General features: G+C 40.1%; 1 protein-coding gene across 1 annotated transcript; it reads left to right on the top strand.

Moving 5' to 3' along the window:
• Positions 1-516: 516 nt before the first annotated feature.
• On the top strand, positions 517-22905 carry prtfdc1.L (phosphoribosyl transferase domain containing 1 L homeolog). The gene is given in 10 exon segments (NM_001093591.1): positions 517-546; positions 5442-5510; positions 9101-9207; positions 10893-11076; positions 13216-13281; positions 17242-17259; positions 18756-18838; positions 19710-19756; positions 20192-20268; positions 22661-22905. Coding segments are annotated over 9 exon segments (675 nt in total). The 5' UTR covers positions 517-546; positions 5442-5465; the 3' UTR covers positions 22709-22905.
• The last annotated feature ends 211 nt before the right edge of the window (positions 22906-23116 follow it).

The raw sequence follows: 23116 nt of genomic DNA on the forward strand, positions 1-23116 counted from the left end.
ATTGGGATTCGGTTCGGTATTCGGCCGAATCTTTTTTCAAGGATTCGGGGGTTCGGCCGAATCCAAAATAGTAGATTCGGTGCATCCCTAGTAGTTACGCCCCTAGTGACAGACGAATCTCTCCCATTTTACTTCATGGAAAAACTTGCAAATCAGTGAAAATTTGAAAAAGGCGTATTTTCACATATATTTTTTTTTTTTGACATATTTTTCATTTTTGAAGTGCCTATTAGCTAGTTTTGGGCTGGTTTTGTCGCTGGTTTTGAAAACTAGACCGTTTGAATATACAGATCTGCAGCAATACACAGCCAGGTCACATGATGCCAGAAGTGCTTTGCTACAATGAGAATCAATTCATTATTCAGAACAGATGGTGATAGAGCACGTGGTAGCTGCTGAGAGTCACAATGTGCCTCTGGTTATTAGGAGACAGTGTCAGAGCCACAAGCCAAATTGCGCTCAGAAGCGAGTCCTCCTACCCCTGCCCCAGATCTGCCTTCCGCCCCTCCCCCTTCTGCTGTTGTGGCGGCTGCACAGGAATTTGAGGTGAGAGAGAGACAAAGTAGCGGGATTCAGCCCCGAAAGAAGGCCGACTCGTAGCTACCAGCCATTCCCGTTACAGATAACCGCACAGAACGCACATTAATGTTGCTGCCTGGGGCATCGCTTAAACAAATGCCTCAGGGTTTCCATACGGTCTAGAAAAACTTTCAGGCGATTGTAGAACTACATGTTCCAGCATGCGCACGTCACTGGGCCTATCTAGGGAATGCTGGGGATTGTAGTCTTTCTGCTTTCAACTTTGATGCGTAGCGGAACCACGTGCGTACTTGTTCCATCACTGAAAAGTTTGTGCGATCTGTTCAACTACAATTCCCACAACCCCCTGCCGGCCTGCCGCCAGGAGTTGTCACAAGCTTGAGTCTGTGCATGCACGTGTTTCTTGGGGTAGCACTGTTGGGAATGGGATAGTGCAGACGTTATGTTCTGATATAGTTTTCATTACTAACCTGTTCAAGGCTTTTGCCTGGCCAAACACACAGATGAAAGCCAATTGCAAAAACATTATAATAAATGTTAATTTAAATGTAATCAATCCCTAGATACATGTTGGTGCCTCTGGGCTCATAGACTTCTGTGCATGATGAATTTGGTCTACATACAACTAATAGTATTGGGGAAGTAAAGACTGGAATCATGTAAGGGGGCGGAGACTGACCTGAAAGGGGCAGGGTTTGATTGGAAAAGTGGGCGGATCATGGGCTTGACTATTCAGGAGTATGACATCCTGCTACTTCTTTGGTGACCTTCAATAATGTGGCAGCTCACTGGCCCAAATTGAAAGATGCTCCAGGTTCATTGATCTGTGTCTGATCTCTGTTTGGACTGATTCTGACTGTTAAATCGGCCTAATAAATTATTTTGGGAGCCCACAGGACCCCCTGTAAGTAGGGGGTGGATGCAATATCACTTAAAAAATTAATATCACTTAAAAAAAAATGTGGGTGTTTTATTGGAATAATTTCTCCTGTAATAAGCTGAATACTATCACGAAGATACTGTGGCAAGTTTTTACGACAAATTAAAATACCCCTATTGCCGTTTCCCAAAGAATTCAGGAGAATATGGTGGTTATGAATGAATAGGGGTGTAAATATACAGACAGTGGGAAGAAGTACAAAAGTGCACCCCCTTGTCCGCTCTCAGATAGCCTCTTCCCTTGTCTGGCTGCTCTCTGCACATCACAACACATAAATGAATAGGGACAGACCACAGTGCCCGGGGGTGCAAGCCTGCCTTGTCCTTACTGCCTGCACTATGGTTCCCTTGCAGTCTGCATTTTCTACACTCCCCTAACTTGTGCATCTGAATGACAGACGATATGATGGAAGAAATATAAAAAATAAAGTATTTTTTCCAGTAAAGGCACTAACCCTAAGTGCAGAGACCTGTGACGGTTCTCTACATAACAGAGGCAGGGTGCAAAGTGCAAGAGAGAGGGCACATTGGACTTGTTGTCTTTTTGCACTTTACACACTGCCTTTCTAATAGTAAGTGACCCCTAGAGTGTGACGGAGGTCAGTGATGATTGTCAGAGCTCAGGAGGAGCATATACATTGACCGACTGGGGAAGGAGGGGGTTTCACAGGCAGCTTATTGGTGGGGGCTGAGGCCTGGGGAAATGACATATGACTTGAATCTTAAAGGGCACCTTTTGGGTAAAATGTTATCCCCAACCAAAGGTGCGGGGTAATAGAGCCCGCATTCTGGGTTGGGGATAACAGTGATTTTTTTTTTAAAAAAAAAAATGCCCCTGCCAGCGCTACACTACCCATGTCCGGTCACTTGTATGCATATAACGCTCATGTAACGCGCATGTGCATAATGAGCAATTCGGGACAGCTTTTCATTATAGGATTGCTAGTGACCGGACATGGCTACTCGCACTGGGAGCTTTCTGGCAGGGGACTTTTTTTTTTTTTTAAAAAAAAAAAAAAAAAATTACTGTTATCCCCAACCGGAATGCGGTCTCTATTAGCCAGCACCTTTGTTCAGGGATAACATATTTACACAACAGGTGCCTTTTAAAGGGAATTTTGTGAGTTAGTGAGTTAGTAAGAAAAACCCCAAAAATACATTTGCACATGTTCTAATATCAAATAAAAAGTGAAGGTGATTTAAAGTAATACAAATATAATGCAGTGTTGCCCTGCACTGGTAAAACTGGTGTGTTTGCTTCAGAAACACTACTATTGTTTATATAAATAAGCTGCTGTGTAGCAATGGGGGCAGCCATTCAAATGAGAAAAGGCTCAGGTTACACAGAAGACGTCAGATAATGGTGTTATCTGTTATCCTCTATTTAACCTGTGCCATATAGCCTTTTTTCAATTTCCACCATGGCTACACAGCAGCTTGTTTATATAGTAGTGTTTCTGAAGAAAACACACCAGTTATACCAGTGCAGGGGTCACACTATGTGAGATTTTCATTACTTCAAAACACTTTGAGTTTTTGGTGTTTCTGTTCCTTTAAGGGCAAAGCTTCAGATTTCTCCAAAACATGCTTCACGGAAATGATTAGAAACTAACAGTTTCCCTGTGATAGTCACAGACACTCATCCCTAAGCTGCCATTGCCTCTTAGAAGGGCCATTATTTATACGGCATGAACACTGTAGGCTTGCGGCCACCATTGATTCGGCATTGAGGTGGTTCAGCCAATTTTGGCACTTGCTGGTCTTGGATTTGTAAGGGTTAGTTCACACGAGGAGATTCGGGGAGATTTTGTCGCCTGGCGACTAATCGCCTCGTCTTCTAGGGGAGATTGTCGCCTAGAAGACGAGGCAATTAGTCGCCGGACGAAAAAATCTCACCGAATCTCCTTGTGTGAACTAACCCACATTCCTGCTCCCTTGAATCTACTGTCTGCATCCAGCTACAACTCCTGTCCCAAAGTGATGACATCACAAGAAGGGAGAGCAGGAGGGGAGGGGGAGAAACTGTTTTTAAATGACTGGAGCTATGCTCTTGTTGCCCAGTCACATTATGAATTTTAGTTTAGGTTATATGTTAGAGTCCTGCAGGGGGTCGGGTACCTGCGGGTTACTCGCAAAAACCTGCGGTACCCTGTGGGTTGTGCGTACAAGTTCCGGTTGCGGGTATAGACGTGGCTCGGCGGGTTTGATGGTCGGGCCGCGGGTCTTCTCAATAGAGACTTTTACTCTTTTTTTTTTTTTTTTTTCCTGATCATGTAAACTTCCGATGATGGCACTTCCAGTTTACAATGACAGCACTTCCTGTTTTACTCCTTTTTTTTTTCTGATCACGCCTACTTCTGATGATATCACTTCTGGTTTACAATGACCGTACTTCCTGATTCTTGATGGTCAACGGGTCCGGGTTGTGGATAAGGTACTTGCGGATCGGGTAAGAATGCGGGTCCGGGTTGCGGGTACGGGTTCCAAAAAATGGACCCGCGCAGGACTCTTTTATATGCATAGCAAACACAGTCATGTGATACTTATTTGTCCTGGGATGGCAGATGTGATCATGAGATCATTTGAATGCTCCATTTTAGTTTGCCTCAGTATATCAATTCAGCTCTCACCAGGGCCGCCATCAGGGGGGGACAGGGGGGACAAGCGTACCGGGCCCGGGCATGAAGGGGGGCCCGGCAGCGCTGCATTTTTTTGAAGATCCGGGCCCCCCTTACGAGCGCCCGAGCCGTACGTCTTGCCTCTTCAGTGCCGAATGCGGAAGTGCCGAAAAGCCGAAGCCGATGCGACGAAAAGACCCGAAGTCACGGAAAAAGCCGAAGTCCCGAAGTCACGAAGCGCCGAAAAGACCCGAAGTCACGAAAACAGCCGAAGTCCTGAAGCAGCGCAAAGACCCGAAGTCACGAAAACAGCCGAAGCCGAAGTCCTGAAGCGGTGAAAAGACCCGAAGTCACGAAAGGAGGCGAAGTTGAAGTACTGAAGCCATGAGTTCAATTCTACTGAACACCAGTTTGTGTTTTTTTTTTTTAATCCCCTGGCCACCAATGTATTATTTTAATATTCTATAGGCCCCTGCCACCAATCTTTTTTTTAAAACTTTTGTTTTTGGGGCCCCAATTTTTTTTTAACTCGTAAGGGGCCCCTTGCCACCATTGTTTTTTTTTGGGGTTTTTTTTTTAAAAAAAAAAATTAATTTTCTTTTTCGTGGCCCCAAATTTTTTTAACTTGTAAGGGGGCCCCTGCCACCAGTTTTTTTTTTTTTCAAAAAAAAATTATTTTTTTTTTAAATTTTTTTTGGGGCCCCAATTTGTTTTTAACTTGTAAGGGGGCCCCTGCCACCATTTTTTTTTTTTTCAAAAAAATTTTTTTTTCTCCAAATTTTTTTTTTGGGGCCCCAATTTGTTTTTAACATATAAGGGGGCCCCTGCCGCCAATGTTTTTTTTTTTTTCAAAAAAAAATTAATTTTTTTGCAAATTTTTTTTTGGGGCCCCAATTTGTTTTTAACTTAGAAGGGGGCCCCTGCCACCAATGTTTGTTTATTTTTTAGTTTTTTTTACATTTTTTTTGTTGGGGCCCCAAGTTTTTTTTAACAGGGGGCCCCTGCCACCAATGTTTTTTAAAAAAAAAATTTTAAATTTTTTTTTTGGGGCCCCAATTTTTTTTATAAGGGGGCCCTGACCATCAATAGCTTTTTACAACTTGTGTGGGGGGGGGTTACTTTTTTAGCGCTGATGTCTGTGTGGTCTTTTAACTGCGATGTGGGCGGGATATGGGGCGGAGCTTGGTCGTCAGTGTGGGCGGGGCCCAGGGGGCCCCAAAAATTTTGTTGTACGGGGCCCCGTGATTTCTAATGGCGGCCCTGGCTCTCACAATCTGATAGACCTGTTATGCTTGTGATTGACCGAAGAATAAGATCTCATGGCTGTTCTCTCTGTCTCCACAGATATCTATTTTGCCCTGAGAAAGTATGACTGAGAAGAGTATATCCCCGTCTAGAGATATTGGTGTTGTGGTAACTACTTATTTCCATTTTCCATTTCACTGTTTTATAAATTCACTACTAGTTGCCACCCCACGCTATTATACGTGCTATACCACAGTCCTTTCTCAGAGACTATTATCCCACTGTTACTATAGGCACCATCTCTCCCTACTATACCTGCTATTCCACAGTCACACTCCCTTCCCAGAGACTATTATCCACTGTTACTATAGGCACCATCGCTCCCTACTATACCTGCTATCCCACAGTCACACTCCCTTCCCAGAGACTATTATCCACTGTTACTATAGACACCATCTCTCCCTACTATACCTGCTATCCCACAGTCACACTCCCTTCCCAGAGACTATTATCCACTGTTACTATAGACACCATCTCTCCCTACTATACCTGCTATCCCATAGTCACACTCCCTTCCCAGAGACTATTATCCCACTGTTACTATAGGCACCATCTCTCCCTACTATACCTGATGTCCTACAGTCACACTCCCTTCCCAGAGACTATTATCCCACTGTTACTTTAGGCACCATCTCTCCCTACTATACCTGCTATCCCAGAGTCACACTCCCTTCCCAGAGACTATTATCCCACTGTTACTATAGACACCATCTCTCCCTACTATACCTGCTATCCCACAGTCACACTCCCTTCCCAACGACTATTATCCCCACTGTTACTATAGGCACCATCTCTCCCTACTATACCTGATGTCCTACAGTCACACTCCCTTCCCAGAGACTATTATCCCACTGTTACTATATAGACACCATCTCTCCCTACTATACCTGCTATCCCACAGTCACACTCCCTTCCCAACGACTATTATCCCCACTGCTACTATAGGCACTAGCTCTCTCTACTGTACCTGCTGTCCACTACAGCCGCAGTCCCATCCCTTTTATTCCATGGAAGCCTTTGTAACTTGTACTGCAGCCAACTACATGGTTATATAGCTTACACTCCTAGGCCATTTATTCTACTAGGGGTCACTTGCTAGTACTTACTGGAACTTGGTGCAGCTATCTTAATTTTGCTCCCCAGAGGATCCTGCCTGACATCTGATTCTTCCCTGAAGGATTTTAACACAAGTACACTTGTGAGGAGGGGCTTTTTCTGTAGGGATTTCTAGTCACCTAAAAATATAACAATTTATTAATTTCTGAAAATCATTACCATTTATTTAAATAGTTTTGGCAAGTTACCAGTCATAGACTTTCACATTGATTCCCAAAATTGTGGAGCTTATATACATTATTTTGTTCGCCCTGGTGCCATATTCTGGCAAGTGAATTGTTATACCAGCTGCAAAAATCAGCAAAATGTGAACAATATGCCTAATACACAACACTGTGTTTTGCCTTTATTCTCTTAAACTCAAAAAAATGAATCATTTAATTTTTCTATTTTTTGTGGTTATTGGCAAATTTAGACTAGGCAGGGAGGCAGGCTTCAGTTCTCTTTAAAGGCCAAAAACTTCCTGGATTTATTATTAGTCTAAAACTGCAAACAACCTCCATTGTTCAGTAGGAAGTGTGCTCGATTACACAATATTTCACTGGAAATACAAAGGAATTATTGGCAGTTTTATGAGGGATTGTTGTCAAACATTCCTCTAGCCCTATACCTTTTATTAATGGAACAGTAGCAACAAAAAAAGTTCTGTTATGTAAACCTGTGCATTGAATAGCTGCTCCCATGGTAACACAGCAGCTTGTTTATATAAACTATCGTAGTGTTTCTGAAGCAAACAAACAACTTATACCAGGGCAGGGCAACTGTGCATTGTATTTTAATTATTTTTTAAAATCATTTGTTGTTACTGTAATGTGTATTGGAAATTTGATCAGAATGGCTTTCTCTAATTATGCAAACTGTTCTTGTGTGCTATCTGACCAATTATAAACTGGCAATAAAGTTATTTGCCATTTCACTTTAAGTTGTTTCTTTGATGAGAGCCCTTCCCTTTAGTCAACCAGATCCTTAGCCAAGAACATACAGAGATCAGAACACAGGCTTTGTGTTGCTTTCAGGCCAAAGCAAATGTTCTCTTAAGGAGGGGGTGTAGTTTTACATGAAACAAGGATAATTCATAGAAAAGAAATATTAAATTTATGGGTTTGCTGCTGCCTGTACATTTACATATACAAACAATTGAGGACTATTATAGGCAGTAGTACTTGGTATATGAGATTCAAATATTTTACATATGGGAAATGCTGTTTTTGTCAATATTATCAAATCAAAACAAAAATCTTTATAGTCAGCATATTGAAATTTCCTTTTCACCCAGGCCCCCCTACATGGTGCCGGCATAAAACAATGTATATTTATATTTAAAACAACATAAATAAATAGACAAGTAAAAGAAATAAAGGAATAAAAGAAAGGGGCAGATTGGAATTGACCATTTACAGGCAGAACCATGGAAAAATATACATATGGTTAGTATTTTCTTTACTTCACAAATAATAACATTCATTGTGGGAAAAAAAGCAGTTTTTGGGAACATCAGGAGAAAATTTTGATGTAAAATCTGGGAAAACATTACTTAAAATCAGGGAAATGCACCATAAATTGGCAGGACCACAAATAAAAAATGTAAAATGCAGGAAAACTTAAATTCAGGGTACTTAAAATCGAGGTTTCACTGTATATACTCTATATAACCTGAGTATAACAAAAGTGACGTGTGCTTTATACTTATTTTCAAGTTTGTTGCCTTCGAAGAGCAGGATTTTCATGTGAGAATTCAAGGGCCTGCAAACAGTTCTGGGCTAAGTTATGTTTGCGCCCCAGCACACAGCCTTCCTTCTTCTGATGGTCTTTTGAAAACCCCCATGCCCAATAATTGCAGTTCCCCTGCCACTGATAGCTTTCAAACCCACACAACTGCCGCAGCCAATTGCCTGCACCATCACATACCTCCTTTCCCAACGGTCCCTTTAGCTCATTGCTTCCGTTCCAGCTTGTGCCCCCCCCCCCAATCCGTACCTCCCTAGGCAGCCAACCACCTATGCTGCCTGTGATTTTGGGCGATATCCATATACCATTCAGGGAGCTTGCAGTTCACAATGTCAGAAGTGAAGATTAAATGAGAAGTACTTTCTATTGAGCCATCCTAATTGGGCACAATAAGCTGTACTTTCCATTTGACTCATTACTTATTGATAACTCCAGACATCCACTGTGGCCATATACCCAGGCCCAAATTAAAGTCGGACACATTTATGCAATACAAGTATGGGATCTTTTATCCAGAAAGCTCTGAATTATAGAAAGGCCATCTCCCATAGACTCCATTTTGAATAATTCACATTTTGAAAAAAAGTATTTGCTTTTTCTCTGTAACAATAAAACAGTACCTTGATCCCAACTAATATATAATTAATCCAAAAAATATTGAGTTTAATTAACCTTTAAATAATTTTTAGACTTAAGGTCTAGTGTTTGAAATTATAGAAAAAAATTCTGGAAAACCCCAGGTCCCAAGCATTCTGGATAACAGGTCCCATACATGTACTACTCTATTTTACTGTGACAAGCACACTTTCAATATTATTGCTTCATAAAAGTCATGTTATTGCATTTTTTTGTAGGTTCCAGATAACTGGACTGGATATGAATTGGATGTATTCTCGCTGCCCAATCATTATTGTGAAGATCTAGAATGTGTATTCATACCTCACGGAGTAATAGTAGACAGGTATTTGCTCCTTGCTAAATATGGCATGTCTGTGTTATATATGGCTTCATCCTTTAGATGTGTAAGAGGTTACCTAATAAGTCTCCTTAGATATACATTACTTTCCATAAAGTATTTATTCATGTATTCTTAACTATATGCAACCAGTGATTGTCTGGTTCAAAACTAACTTTGTACAGGGCCAACCGTAGTGCCTAACCAGATTACTGGGCAATCGGTGTATCAGCCGGTCAGTCATAGTTTCTGGAATATAAAGGTACAGGCAACATCTAAGTGATTTTGTTACAATCTGTTATGACTTTACTGAAGGCAACACAATTGGGCATTTCATACAAATATGTATGAATGCAAATCTGCAGAAAAACTCTTCACAAATAACTTTTTTAGCCTCTTCTGCTATCTAACTATGCTCTTTAATCTACATTGTATTTTTTAAATGTAACTTGACATTTGGGTGATAAGAGTTTATGGCCACTTAGATTAACTTTTTGTTATAGAATGTGAAGCAACTTTTTAATCGGTGTTCATTATTAATTTTTTTTTATTGTTTGTTCATTATTTGACTTCTAACGCTTTCCAGTTTTCCAATGGGGGTTCACTGACCCCATCTAAAAAACAAATGCTCTCTAAAGCTACTGATTTATTATTATTACTACTGTTGATTACTCGTCTTTCTATTCAGACCCTCTCCTATTCATATTCCAGTCTCTTATTCAAATCAATGCATGGTTACTAGGGTATTTTGGACCCTAGCAACCAGATTGCTGAAATTGCAAACCGGAAAAAGCGTAATAACTCAAAAACCACAAATAATAAAAAGAGTTAACTCGAACCACTTTAAAGCTTATTATTATCTTTTATATAGTGCCTACACATTTACATTATACATCAGTCACATCTGTCCTTGCCCCAGTAGTGCTTACAGTTTAAGAACCCATGTGGGGTACCAGATAAAAACCAAGGCAGACACAGGGAAACCTTACAAATTATTTTGCAGTTAGAGCCCTGAGAAGAGTGAACCTAAACCCCCAGCTCTGCAAAGTAGCAATGCTAACTTTTGTGCAATGCAGTTTAAATTACGCTCTGATTGATAGGGTCACTGACCCTGGTAACAAACTATATTGGCAAAATACTGTCGTTTCTAGTTGCTAGGGTCGCGGGGAAGAGACACAATGGAAGGGAGAGTAATTCAAATAAAAGGCCAATTGCATAGTTTAGTGCATCATTTTTTCCCACTCTCCAGGTATAAATTTATAGTAGAGCATATAGTTTCCTTGGATTTTTAAGTTGACTTTCCTAAAAGTTTAATAGTTAATCATTTCTATGTTTTCTGCCAATAAAAAGAGATCCACGAGGCATCCTGACCGCCCAATTCATTTTTTTCTGCCTTGTTGGGTGAATAAATATATAAGTGGAGTGGAGACTCCTTTCTTTCAATGCTACAGAGCCTTTCAGGCAAGGAGTCAAGTTGAAGTAAAAATGGCTCTTTAAGTAGTGCTGCATTTACTCTTAAGTAGAATGTGTGCTTTTATCTTCTACTTTTAATAGGCCATTATCTGTACTTCCAGTACGCCACGTACTGTTTCCAGTAATATTATCTTAATGTAGCATCTGATAACGATTGCATCCCCTCTTGAGTTCCCATCTGGATTGGAGTCTTATGAATAATGTTGTCTGTTTTGCAGGACGGAGCGTATCGCTCATGACATCATGAGAGACATCGGTGATAACCACATTACAGTGTTGTGTGTGCTCAAGGGGGGATACCGGTTCTGTACGGACCTTGTGGAGCACATTAAGAACCTGAGTCGCAACTCAGAAAGATTTATTTCCATGAGAGTGGACTTCATCAGGTTGAAATGCTACCGTGTAAGTTTGTCCTCCCTTTAAGACAGTTTCAGTGGGGGCTGCGGTAGACTTGCTTTTCCTTGCTGTTGGACAGTCGATCCCCCAATGTATCTGGGCAACACTCTCTCTGTAAAGGGGTTCTGTGGGGTCTGGAGTCGAGTTAACGTGAGTTTACTCTTGTTTCTGGACACATTAATGCAGGAGCTCAGAGCAGCAAAAACTGGTGTTTGTGCCCAGCCTAAAACTCAGCATACATTGCTACTCATTTGATGAGTTTGCCAGTAGAGCAGATATTTACCTGATCTGGCCACCCCTAGGAAGACTTGATGGAAAAGGACCGCATCAACTCACCAGAGAGGTCCTTGCTCGATGGAATTCTCTAATCTGCCCAATATTGGTTGGCCAGGCTGTTAGGAGGGCCCTATACATTGGCCAATTACTTGTCTGGAGGAGAAAAGTCAGTAGATTTTATCTGCCGATATATAGTCACCTTTAAGATATACACACTGAAAGGACATTACTGAAAATGTCATTTTTATGAACCACCACGCATTCCAAAGCATTGGCTGTGCCGCACATATTCACAAACCAGTAGTGATGTGCGGCTCCTGCACAAAATCTTTGGGTCGCGGGCAGGTCCGGGTTGAGCTCTTCTCTTGCTCTCCCCACGGCCCAGCACTGCCAGTTTCCGGTGTCTAAATTTATAGGTCGCGGGTCTATAAATAGTAGGGAAACAGAGGTCTGGGCTGGGTATGGGCTGGTGGGGGGGCAGGTTAGGGTCGTGTACGGGTCGAGAATTTCTCGACCTGCACACCACTACAAACCAGCCTTCAGCAAATCCAGACCATTTCTAGGCTTGTTGCTGAAAGCTTGTAATACATAGTAGGCATAAGGAGCCCCATGTGGAAGTACAACTCACCAGGGCAGAAAATGAATGTTGGGAACTCTACTTAAGTCATAGCTGTGTTTAGATCTGGTGCTGCTCTAGGACCTTATCCTGCACCCTACCCTTAGTGATTGGTGCATGTTCAGATGGTCCTTCTGTACTCCATATGTGCCAATCACAAAAAACAGCTAGGTACTCCCTTCTCCCCTCACCTCTGCCACTGGATTTAGCTGCAAGTACGCAATGCTGGGTTGGGGAGATTATTTGTTACCTTGCGTATTACTATTAACCATACAGACGCCCGAGGGCCGCACTCCCTAAAGCTGTTGCTATAGGCACAGGCCCTGACATCAGTAACACGTTGAAGATCTCTTCTATAGGGAATCATTTTTAAAGTGCGGAAAGAACACATTTGAATGTATATTTAATGTCGTTCTAAATGAACACTGTATGTCAAGAGAAGGTATTGACAGCCGCCAGGCAGTGGCTGTTAATTAAACACGAGCTGTTACTCACGCGCTTCCTTCATGTAAATTAACAGCAACCACTCTGAGCGTCTGTCAATACCCTCGCTTCATAATATTGTCGTATATCAATACAGAAATCCAATATAAGAGTTGAATTGCTTTTCCTTTTGAGTATAACATGGGCACTTGTATTTCTGAAAACAGGTTTGTTTAACCACTTGCCTGCCACAGATAGTAAAATTGAAGGTGATTGTAGTCAAGTAACTGACAGCCCAGTGCCACAGATTCTACAGTTTCTTTGTTATTCTGTTGTGCATCATCATTTACTAGGCAACACTCTGTTTACATGGAGGCTGTTAGAGCAGGTGGATGTTGTTGCTTATTAATAAACTTTTAATAAGGTGTTGGTATCTCTTTAAAGAGATACTGACACCTTATTAAAGTGTCATCCCTGGGCCCAATTTCATGACAATGCCTATTAATATTATTGAGCACCGTAGTAGACTGTTCCCAGCTTTTTAGCCATTCATCTTCATCACCTGACAGTCTGGAAGTATGCTTTTATTTTGGTCTCAGTAAGCCTGCATTATCACTACTCATTTCCTTTCTATTAACATAAAGTATGCTCAGACAAGTGGGCTTTATATACACTATAATATCACTTCTGAACCAACAGAATGTTTATATTTCTATTAAGTTCCTCTACTATCGACTATCAACTTACAGTACAGTGCAGTACTTGTCTTATACTTGTGCATTAGTGTAATGGAATCTAATGTAGGCTCCTTTCTATTTCATTTTTTTCAGAATGACCAGTGCATGGACGAGATGCAAATAATTGGAGGGGAGGACCTGGCAAAGCTGAGTGGAAAGGTATTCTAATGCACAGTCTACTGGCATCATTAATAAATAAGCTTGGCTAGGTCTCTCTTCACAGTCTCTGCTTATTCAACATTGTCAGTCTCTGTACTATAATTATTAGATGTGTTTATATAAATAGATAGCTAGATACATAGATATAATACACAAGAACCATGAATATCCTGTAAATTATATCCTTATGAACGGTGCTTAGTGATGTCATCAGTTATACTTGGTGTTAGTGATGTCATATCTGTCACATGACTCTCTGAAACTTGTGTATTATAATAAATTAAGTACCCCCTGTTGCAAAATATGAGGGTATTAGAAGTCACATCGGAGTTCCATGACCTGTATAAAAGCAGGTGACCTTCGGCCTCATACTTTTATATGGTCATGGAACTCCTCGATATAATGTAATATCCTTATATTTTATAATAGGGGATAGTGTATTCACTATATATATCTATATATCTATATATCTATATATCTATATCTATATCTATATATATATATATATCTATATCTATATATATATATATATATATATATATATATATGCTCAAAAGAGAAAAAAGTTTTTATTTTAACAGAAAAAAAAGTTTTTTTCTGTTAAAATAAAAACCTTTCTTTCTCCATAAGTCCTGTGTGTGATACTAATACATACACATAAATACTAATACATAGCTCTGCACCAAGGCACCTTATACCAGTATACGTGCTGTGCCGGCATTTCCAGTTCTAGCCGAGAGAAAGAAGGGTAAAATATATGCAATCACAACATTTCAGTTGGAATCCTAAATTTTCCCAAGACAATGTTGGTATTTTAACCGAAATATACTGAAAAGCCCAATAATCACAATATTAGTAGAATGGGTTGGGTGTTTAATGGGGACTTTCTTCCTATAAAAAATACATTTTGTTGAAATCTATATATACATTTAAGCTAAATATACATCCATTTTAAAAAGGAGGGTTCTCACTACTTTCTTACTAATGGGAAGGTATAGTTTAATGGCCACATTTACAATAATGCTCACTACTCTTTTGATTTCCCCTTTCAAATCAACGGAGAGTGCTGACAATCACTTATTTGCTATTCAATTTTAATTGTATTTGCTATTATGTAGCCTTCTTGTTCCTAAAATACCCTCCAGAGCACTATGTAATTATTGGTTCATGTATAAACAAAGTTCTAATCCAGTAGCCCAGATCACCAGCAGATCACCCTTACCTGCAGGGGGTGTAACTATAGAGGGAGCAGACACTGCAGGTATAGAGGGCCCAGTAACACCCCTATTAATAAGCAATTGTAATATATCTTGGTAGAATAGCCAACTCACCAATTTTTTGGGCCCCAAAATGTAATTTGCTGTGGGTCCCAGTAAAGTCTGGTTACCCCACTGCTTAGCTGCCTGCTGCAGTTACAAAAGGATAGCAAACACCTCGTGGGACTGGGATAATTTTCGCTCAGCAAAGGGTAAATATTCACAAGCTTGTTTGTTTTCCCTGTTCCATGTATGTTTATAGCATCTCAGTAAACCATAAATTAAATTGTATAGTCTGAGGACAAGGGTTTTTGCATAGACACCGGGTTGAACTGTATTGTGGCATTTTGTTTATATTTACATTGTATAGGCAAAAAGTATTCAGACACATTTGTAGCCAAATGTATCCGGGTTTAAAATGAAATGCTGAGTTCCAAACTGTTTCTGGAAGCAACATCAGAATACAAACTATTACGCAATGCCAACAAAGGCTTTGTTATAGTGTGCAACTCAGTGATTTATGTTGAATCTGTTCACTGTGCCAGTTAATATAAGTTTTACTGAATATGTATACAGTATATAAGTAACCGCAGCTTGCACTGAACATCCAATGAGGATCTAACGCTAAAAGCATATAATTTAGCAGCGGAAAACAAGTTGGGGCTCATCCTTCCATACTTTACTAAAATGACGCTTTCATTGAGATGTAATTTCAATAATCCATTATGAGTGGAGTTGACCCCAGTGTGGGAATGCATCTCTTGCATGTGATGTGCTGACAAATATGCCCATTAATGACCTCATGGCTGAAGATTCCTGTATAAATTAGATTAGTGAATAAAGACACAGGCCAAATAGAGACAGCTATGAACTGCACACAGACACACAGTAACATATACACACTTCTAACTGTTATTCTGAGGGTTTATTGTGCTCTTCCTGAGATATGGTGCCCTTTAGATAAACTGCAGTAGCCTTGCTATCAAAGGGTGTCAATAGAATAGGGTTTTAGAGCATTTTCATATATGACCTTCATATAGTAGAACTTCCAAGAGCAGCGAGTGTCGGGGGCTTAAGAACTGTGTGTCTATTGCGGGGGTCCCCAATCTTTTTTTACCCGTGAGCCACATTCAGATGTAAAAAGAGTTGGGGAGCAACACAAGTAGGAAACATGTTCCAGGATGGTGCAAAATAAGGGCTGTGATCAGGTCCGGACTGAGAATTAAAATAGGCCCTGGCATTTGAGGTACACAGAGGCCCAATCAGCCCACACAGAAGTCCAAACAGCCCCTACCAGCCCACTAAATACTGATTTTCTATGGCACCTTATAGCAGCCCCTCTGGCATTTGCCAGAACCCACAGATTGCCAGTCCGGGCCTGGCTGTGATTTGCTATATGGTAGTCTCTGTGGACTGGAGGAGAAAAAAAATGGACTGTTGGGGGGTGCTCTAGACCAGGGGTCACCAACCTTTTTTACCCGTGAGCCACATTCAGAAATAAAGAGTTGGGGAGCAACACAGGCATGCAAAACGTTTCTGGGGTGCCAAATAAGGGCTGTGATTGGCTATATTGTGGCCCCTATGTGGACAGGCAGACTACAGGAGACTCTGTTTGGCAGTACACCCGTTTTTTATACAACCAAAACTTGTCTCCAAGCCTGAAATTCCAAACTAGGCACCTGCTTCGGGGCTACTTGGAGCAACATCCAAGGCGTTGGGGAGCAACATGTTGCTCGCGAGCTACTGGTTGGGGATCACTGCTCTAGACTCTCCTGTGAAACAACAGGTCTCAGGGGGCTGGAAGAGGATTCTGGGAAGAAAAGGCAGGGAAAGTTGGAGGTTTTAAACGAGGGGCAAAGTGTCTTCCTAGATTAGGATAAGGGATCCCCAGGTATAAGTGGAGTTCAGGGGGAAAGATCAAAAGAAGAGAAAAATAGCAGCTCTCGGAAACCCTGAAAGTAAATGAAATGAGGAAGGGAATGTTAAACTGGAGTGGAGGCTCTGTTTAGCAGTACACCTGGTTTTCTCAGTAATGCCCCCAGCAGCATGATAAATTGCTTAAATGCAGTGGAATTTTACTAAATATGTTCCATTAACGTTATATTTTTAACATATATCACTTACACACATAAACAGGGGCCTAAGTGACACATCCGTCTCACACTTGGCTCACTTCCACCCACTGAGGGGCAGATTTATTAAGGGTCAAATTCGACTAGGGAATTATCCAGACTCAATTCGAGTTTTTGAAAAAATTCTGATTCGATTTTCGAGATTTAACATACTCTGGCCCTTTAAGAATTTGAATTTGACTATTCACCATATTTACGTAGTAGTCAATATGAGAGGTGCAGTGACCAATTTGAAGTTGTTTGTAGCCTTCCTGACATTCGAATTTTTCAGAGAAAACGAATTTGATTCGAGTTTTCGCGTCGGTAAAATTTTTCAGAGTTTTAGATATTGGATTTTTTTTCTTCAATAACCCCCAGTCGAATTTAGAGTATATTCAAATTTAAGGGAGTTTAAAAAATTCGTTTAAAATTCGACCCTTGATAAATGTGCCTCCCAATATAGTGATATTATATAACACACTCATGGGGTATATAACATAGAAAATGTAATTACAAACAACATATTAAAACTTGTCAATGTATTTATAAAACTTTTCAATTAAATATTAATTGTTTCTACATTTTTATTTTAGAATGTTCTGATTGTGGAGGTAAGCAACCTTTCCTGTTCATTTGTTGCGTTTGTGCAAGGGTTGTTTTATAAGATTTTTGGGTTAATTATCTTAAATAAAACTAAGTTCATTATTTTTTTGCTAAAGCAGTTCTGCCAGTATATCTCTAGACTGTGCCAGTTGATGCAGAGTAGACTTGATTGGGGACCTATTGAAATATTTAAGATAATGAGATTTGTGTGTGAGGTAGATCTGGATGGAGCATGGAATAGTAACTTGGGATTTTCTAAGAATGTTGGAAGGTATGCTCTAAATGTGGTGCAACTACCATACCTCCCAACATTTTGGAAATAAAAAGAGGGACAAAAAAGTTGCCGTGTGTAGCGTGGCGAGATTTTTTGACCACACCAATTTTTGCGGCCACACCTCTTAATTACCATGTTCATTTTACAAAATTTCACAGGTTATAAAAGTTTGTACATATTAATGTTGTTTTTTTAGTTATTACAGTTTTGCTAATGAAGGTGAATTGCCCTTTAAGCTGTGAGTCTAACTTTTCCCAAGGGACCTGTTATCTTATATTCTTATCTTATAATTACTTATTTGCTTATCTAGATACATTTGAATTATTACGAATGTATCTTATCTTCTGTTGTGGCTGTTCTGGGATCTCTGCCAAAAGCCAATTAAGTTAGAAACTTTGTTTCTTTTTCTGGCTGTTCAGTGCAGAGAAAAACTGGACTTTCCAATGAGGGACTGCGGGTTGAGCTGTCAAAAGAGGGACTGTCTCTCTAAAAACGGGACAGTTGGGAGGTATGAACTTCAACACCCACATCAAAGTGCTGCTGAAGGTGCAGGAAGTTGTAGTTTAAAAACAAATCTACTTAAAGGAACAGTAACACCTAAAAATCAAAGCGGTTTAAAGTAATGAAAATATCACGTAGTGTTGCCCTGCACTGGTAAAACTGATCTGTTTGCTTCAGAAACACTACTATAGTTCACATAAAAAAGCTGCTGTGTAGCAATGGTGGAAATTGAAAAAAAGCTATATGGCACAGGTTAAATAGTAGATAACAGATAACACCATTATGTTCTACAGAGTTTATCTGCTGTGTAACCTGAGCCTTTTCTCCTTTGAATGGCTGCCCCTATTGCTACACAGCAGCTCATTTATATAAACAATAGTAGTGTTTCTGAAGCAAACACACCAGTTTTACCAGTGCAGGGCAACACTGCATTATATTTGTATTACTTTCACTTTTAGTGAAAGCCTTCCCGCCGGCTAGAATCTAAATCGCCCATGGGATGGCACTCAGAGCGCTTCGTTTTCCGAAGTTTCCTTGTGAGGCAACCTCGGGTGACTTCGGGAAAACGAAACAATCCGAGTGCCATCCCGATTTAGATTCTAGCCAGCGGGAAGGCTTTTCAGGGAGATTAGTCGCCCGAAGAAGAGTAAATTTGTCGCCTCAATCGACTAAATCTCCCCGAATCTTAGCGTGTGCCCTTAGCCTAAATGTTTTCTGTATCTTTTCCAGGACATTATTAACACTGGAAGGACAATGACTGCACTTCTTAATCAGCTAGAAAAATACAAGCCAAAGATGGTGAAAGTTGCAAGGTTGGTAGATACCATAGACTGTGGCGTAGGACATGTCTCTCCACTCTCCATCTTTGAGTTAACTTTTAGTTTGATGTAGAGAGTGATAGTCTGAGACAATTTGCAACTGGTTTTTACTTTTTATTTTCTACACATTGGTCTTCATTATTTAACATACTAAAAGTTTACTAAAAAAGGAACCACCCGTTGAATCCTTACAGTTACAGAATATATAAGTTTCTCCAAATATTCTTCTATGCACTTTTGCAATTTACATCTCTTGAACTCAGCACTTACCTGCAGGGGCAACAGGCAAGATTGGGATAGTCTTTCCATGAGGCAGGCAGCTGTGTGTATGGTTACAAATATATTTATAACTTGTTGTTTCTTCTATATACACCAAAAAAAAAGCAAATAAAAATCATTGAAAGAAAAATATAACCCATGTAGGGACGTTATGAGGGATGAAGGGGTGATTAGAAGTTAGTAGGAATGCACCGAATCCAGGATTCAGTTTGGGATTCGGCCTTTTTCAGCAGGATTCGGATGCAGACGAATCCTTGTGCCTGGCCGAACCGAATCCTAATTTGCATATGCAAATTAGGGGCGGGAATGGAAATCATGTAACTTATTGTCACAAAACAAGGAAGAAAAAAAATGTTTTTTACACTTTTCCCTTCCTGTCCCTAATTTGCATATGCAAATTAGGATTCTGATTGGTATTCGGCCGAATCTTTCATGAAGGATTCGCCCGAATCCCAAACAGTGGATTTGGTTCATGTGTAGAAGTTAACCTGGAAGTCAGCCCTCTGAGTCTTGTTGCTTTGATACATCTCATATATAAGTGCAGCTAAAGATAAAATAACTTTTTATTGTGCTTGTTTTTATTTAGCTTGCTGGTAAAAAGATCCGCTTCCAGCAATCAATACAGACCTGACTGTAAGTATTTTATTTTTCATACATGCCGCTATTGTAGGGAAGATACTGCCTCATGCCAATAAATTCCTGGCAGAGATACAAGTGACAACCCCCCACTATTCCCAGATTCGCAGATTTACATTCTGTTATCCAGAATGCTCAGGACCTGGGGTTTTCCAGATAACGGATCTTTCCGTTTTATTATTACAGAGAAAAAACAATAATATAAAAAATGTGAATTATTTGATTAAAAAGGAGTCTATGGGAGATGGCCTTCCCGTATTTCGTTTTTTTCTGGATAGCAGGTTTCCATATAACAGAACCCATACCTCTTATCCGGAAAAAAAACCACAGGTCCCAATTTCATCACACCATGCCAACATAGTCTGCCACTTTAGTTGTGATAAAAATATGTTTTATTTAACCTTTGTGGCTTTGTGTGTTGTTTATTTATAGACACTGGATTTGAAATTCCCAACAAGTTTGTGGTTGGCTATGCCTTGGATTACAATGAGTATTTTCGAGACCTTCATGTAAGTCTGTTAATTGTTTGTGTGCACTGAACCCTTATTCACGAGACTCAGACATGGACACATTGAACTTTCTGTACTGTGCCGGGTCCCTCAGTGATTAACTCCAGCGATAGCATCGCCCACACAATGGAAACACTGTCGCCCAGAATTTCACAGCAACCACTAGTTAATCACATTAGAGATTAAGAATAAATATAGGCATTTTGTCAGAGTAGCAGGTTCCTGGAAGGGCAAAATATCCGCTGACCCTTAGGCCTAGAGCACACGGCCATTTGTATAGTTCCCAAAGTCTCCCCACTGTTAGCATTGGGAATTGTGATGTGTCAATCACATGAAACTCACTAAAGTGCATGTTTTTTTTGTGCCAACAATGGGGGTGGGGGACACAATTAGTGGTGTTTGGGCTTTAGGTGCCTTAAAGGAATTGTTTGGTATAAAAACAAAAACAGGATAAATAGACTGTGCAAAAAAACATTTTTAGCCAAAAATGTAATGTATAAAGGCTGGAGTGACTGGATGTCTAACATAATAGCCAGAACACTACTTCCTGCTTTTTCAGTTTCCACTGATTGGTTACCAGGCAGTAACCAATCAGTGAGTTAAGGGGAGGCCACATGGGTCATAACTGTTGCTTTTGAATCTGAGCTGAATGCTGAGGATCACTTGCAAACTCACTGAACAGTTATGTCCCATGTGACCCCCCCTTCTTCCGACAGCGACAACATTCCTATTACCTTAGATTCGGCGCATCCGGCGTGACGCCTGCAATTCATCTCAGCATGTCGGAACGAATGCTATCGCGGGTAAAAGCCATCGTGTAGTTCTTCCCTTAGACATGGGCCCTACTGGTGAGGACTGTGGTGGCCTTATGAGTTTGGTTGGGGGCCTAATTTTTATATTTATGCCGACCTTTGTTCCCATCCATTGTCTCCATTTCTTTGCTGGCTGTTACTCTGTACTCCTGTGTCTCTATTTTCCTCTCCTTCACTTTTCCTTTTATTCCCTTGCCCAGTGGTGTAAAGGCCTGTGTAACTGAGTGGGTGCTGTTTTGTGGGTTGTTAGGGGAGGGGTGGCAGGGAGAAAGAGGGGGTTCTAGGAAACAGGGGTGGTGGCGGCTGGGTGATATTGAATGTGCCAGCAGACATCAAAAAAGAGGTGTGGGGTTATGCATTGTAGATTAGAATGTGTGTGTCTCTTTATATTATACATGGCACATTCTGACATAGGAATGCTCCATTTAAAACCTTCATATATTGAATAAAGTACCCCCTCTTGTAAAATATAAGGATATTATAAGTTACCGGGGAGTTTCATGACCATATAAAAACACGAGGCCGAAGGTTGAGTGTTTTTATACACGTAACTTCTAATATCCTCATATTTTCCAACAAGGGGTACTTTATTTATTATAATACACAAGCTTCAGTGAGTCATGTGACTGAAATGACATCAGAACTCACCGTTTATAACTGATGACATCAGAACTCACCGTTTATAAGGATATAATTTACAAGATATTCATGGCTTTTGTGTATTATATAGTGAATAAAGTACCCCCTCTTGTAAAATATAAGGATATTATAAGTTACCGAGGAGTTTCATGACCATATAAAAACACGAGGCCGAATGCCGAGTGTTTTTATACAGGTCATGGAACTCCGAGGTAACTTATAATATCCTCATATTTTACAACTGGGGGTACTTTATTAATTATAATACACAAATTTTAGTGAGTCATGTGACAGAAATGACATCAGAACTCACCGTTTATAACTGATGACATCACTACTCACCGTTTATAAGGATATAATTTACAAGATATTCATGGCTTTTGTGTATTATAAGGATATAATGTAAAGTTTGGCCCAATATCATTCTACTCCGTAGATTACTCGACTCATCCTTTTCTGCAGAAAGAGACATAATGGAGTTAAAATGTAATGATTATATTGTTAAGGAACATGCACACCACCGCATCAGAATATGAATGCTGCTTCTGATCCTGTAAGGTGGCTAGTGGGGGTGGAATCTGTATTGTTTACACAGAAAATATTATCAATGACTGTAGCCTTTTTATGGTTCATAAAGGAACCTTATACAGCACATTAATGCATTTATAAGTCAGTAAATGTTTTATAGGACTATATTTTCTGGGTAGAACAAGGGTGCGCCCATGTTTGTTCCTAGATCAAAGTCATTGCTCAGTAAAGTCAAGCAAGTATTCCGCCGTCTTCTACCGTGAGCCACTAGAGGGCACTGTTTTATAACATTCGGTGGCACACATTTCATACTGCTTTACAGGTTTTGAATAAGTCATCTGTTTCTCACACTACGATTGTAAAACACAATGTATATAAATGTGTCACCTAAATGCCTTGTCATTTGTTTTCAGCATATATGTATCATCAATGAAAAAGGCAAGAATAAATATAAGGTGTAGCCACATACTGAAGCCACTGGATTCTGGCACGCGGGACCTCTGCCTGGGCCAACAGCTTTTTGATTTGTTTATTATTATTTTTTTTGTAACCATTACCTGAGTAAAATGTATTTGCATCTATAATGTAACTGATATATATATATATATATATATATATATATATATATACCTTTAATAAAACATTTAATGCTCTGCTACTATTTGTACATGTTGCAATCTATATTCAGTCTAGATTCATTTGATTTTTTTTCTTCTAGTTTTCAGTTTTACATGATGCATTTGTTAGAGCCCCCCCCACTGTTCTGTCTGGCCAGGTAGATTTTATGGTAGTTTCTTATTGGTTACTGATTTGGTAGGCATCTTCTGATGCTTCGATGCTTAGTGCTACTGATCCTGCCACATTGAACT

This window comes from Xenopus laevis, chromosome 6L (assembly GCF_017654675.1).
Source record: "Xenopus laevis strain J_2021 chromosome 6L, Xenopus_laevis_v10.1, whole genome shotgun sequence".
Lineage (NCBI taxonomy): Eukaryota > Metazoa > Chordata > Amphibia > Anura > Pipidae > Xenopus > Xenopus laevis.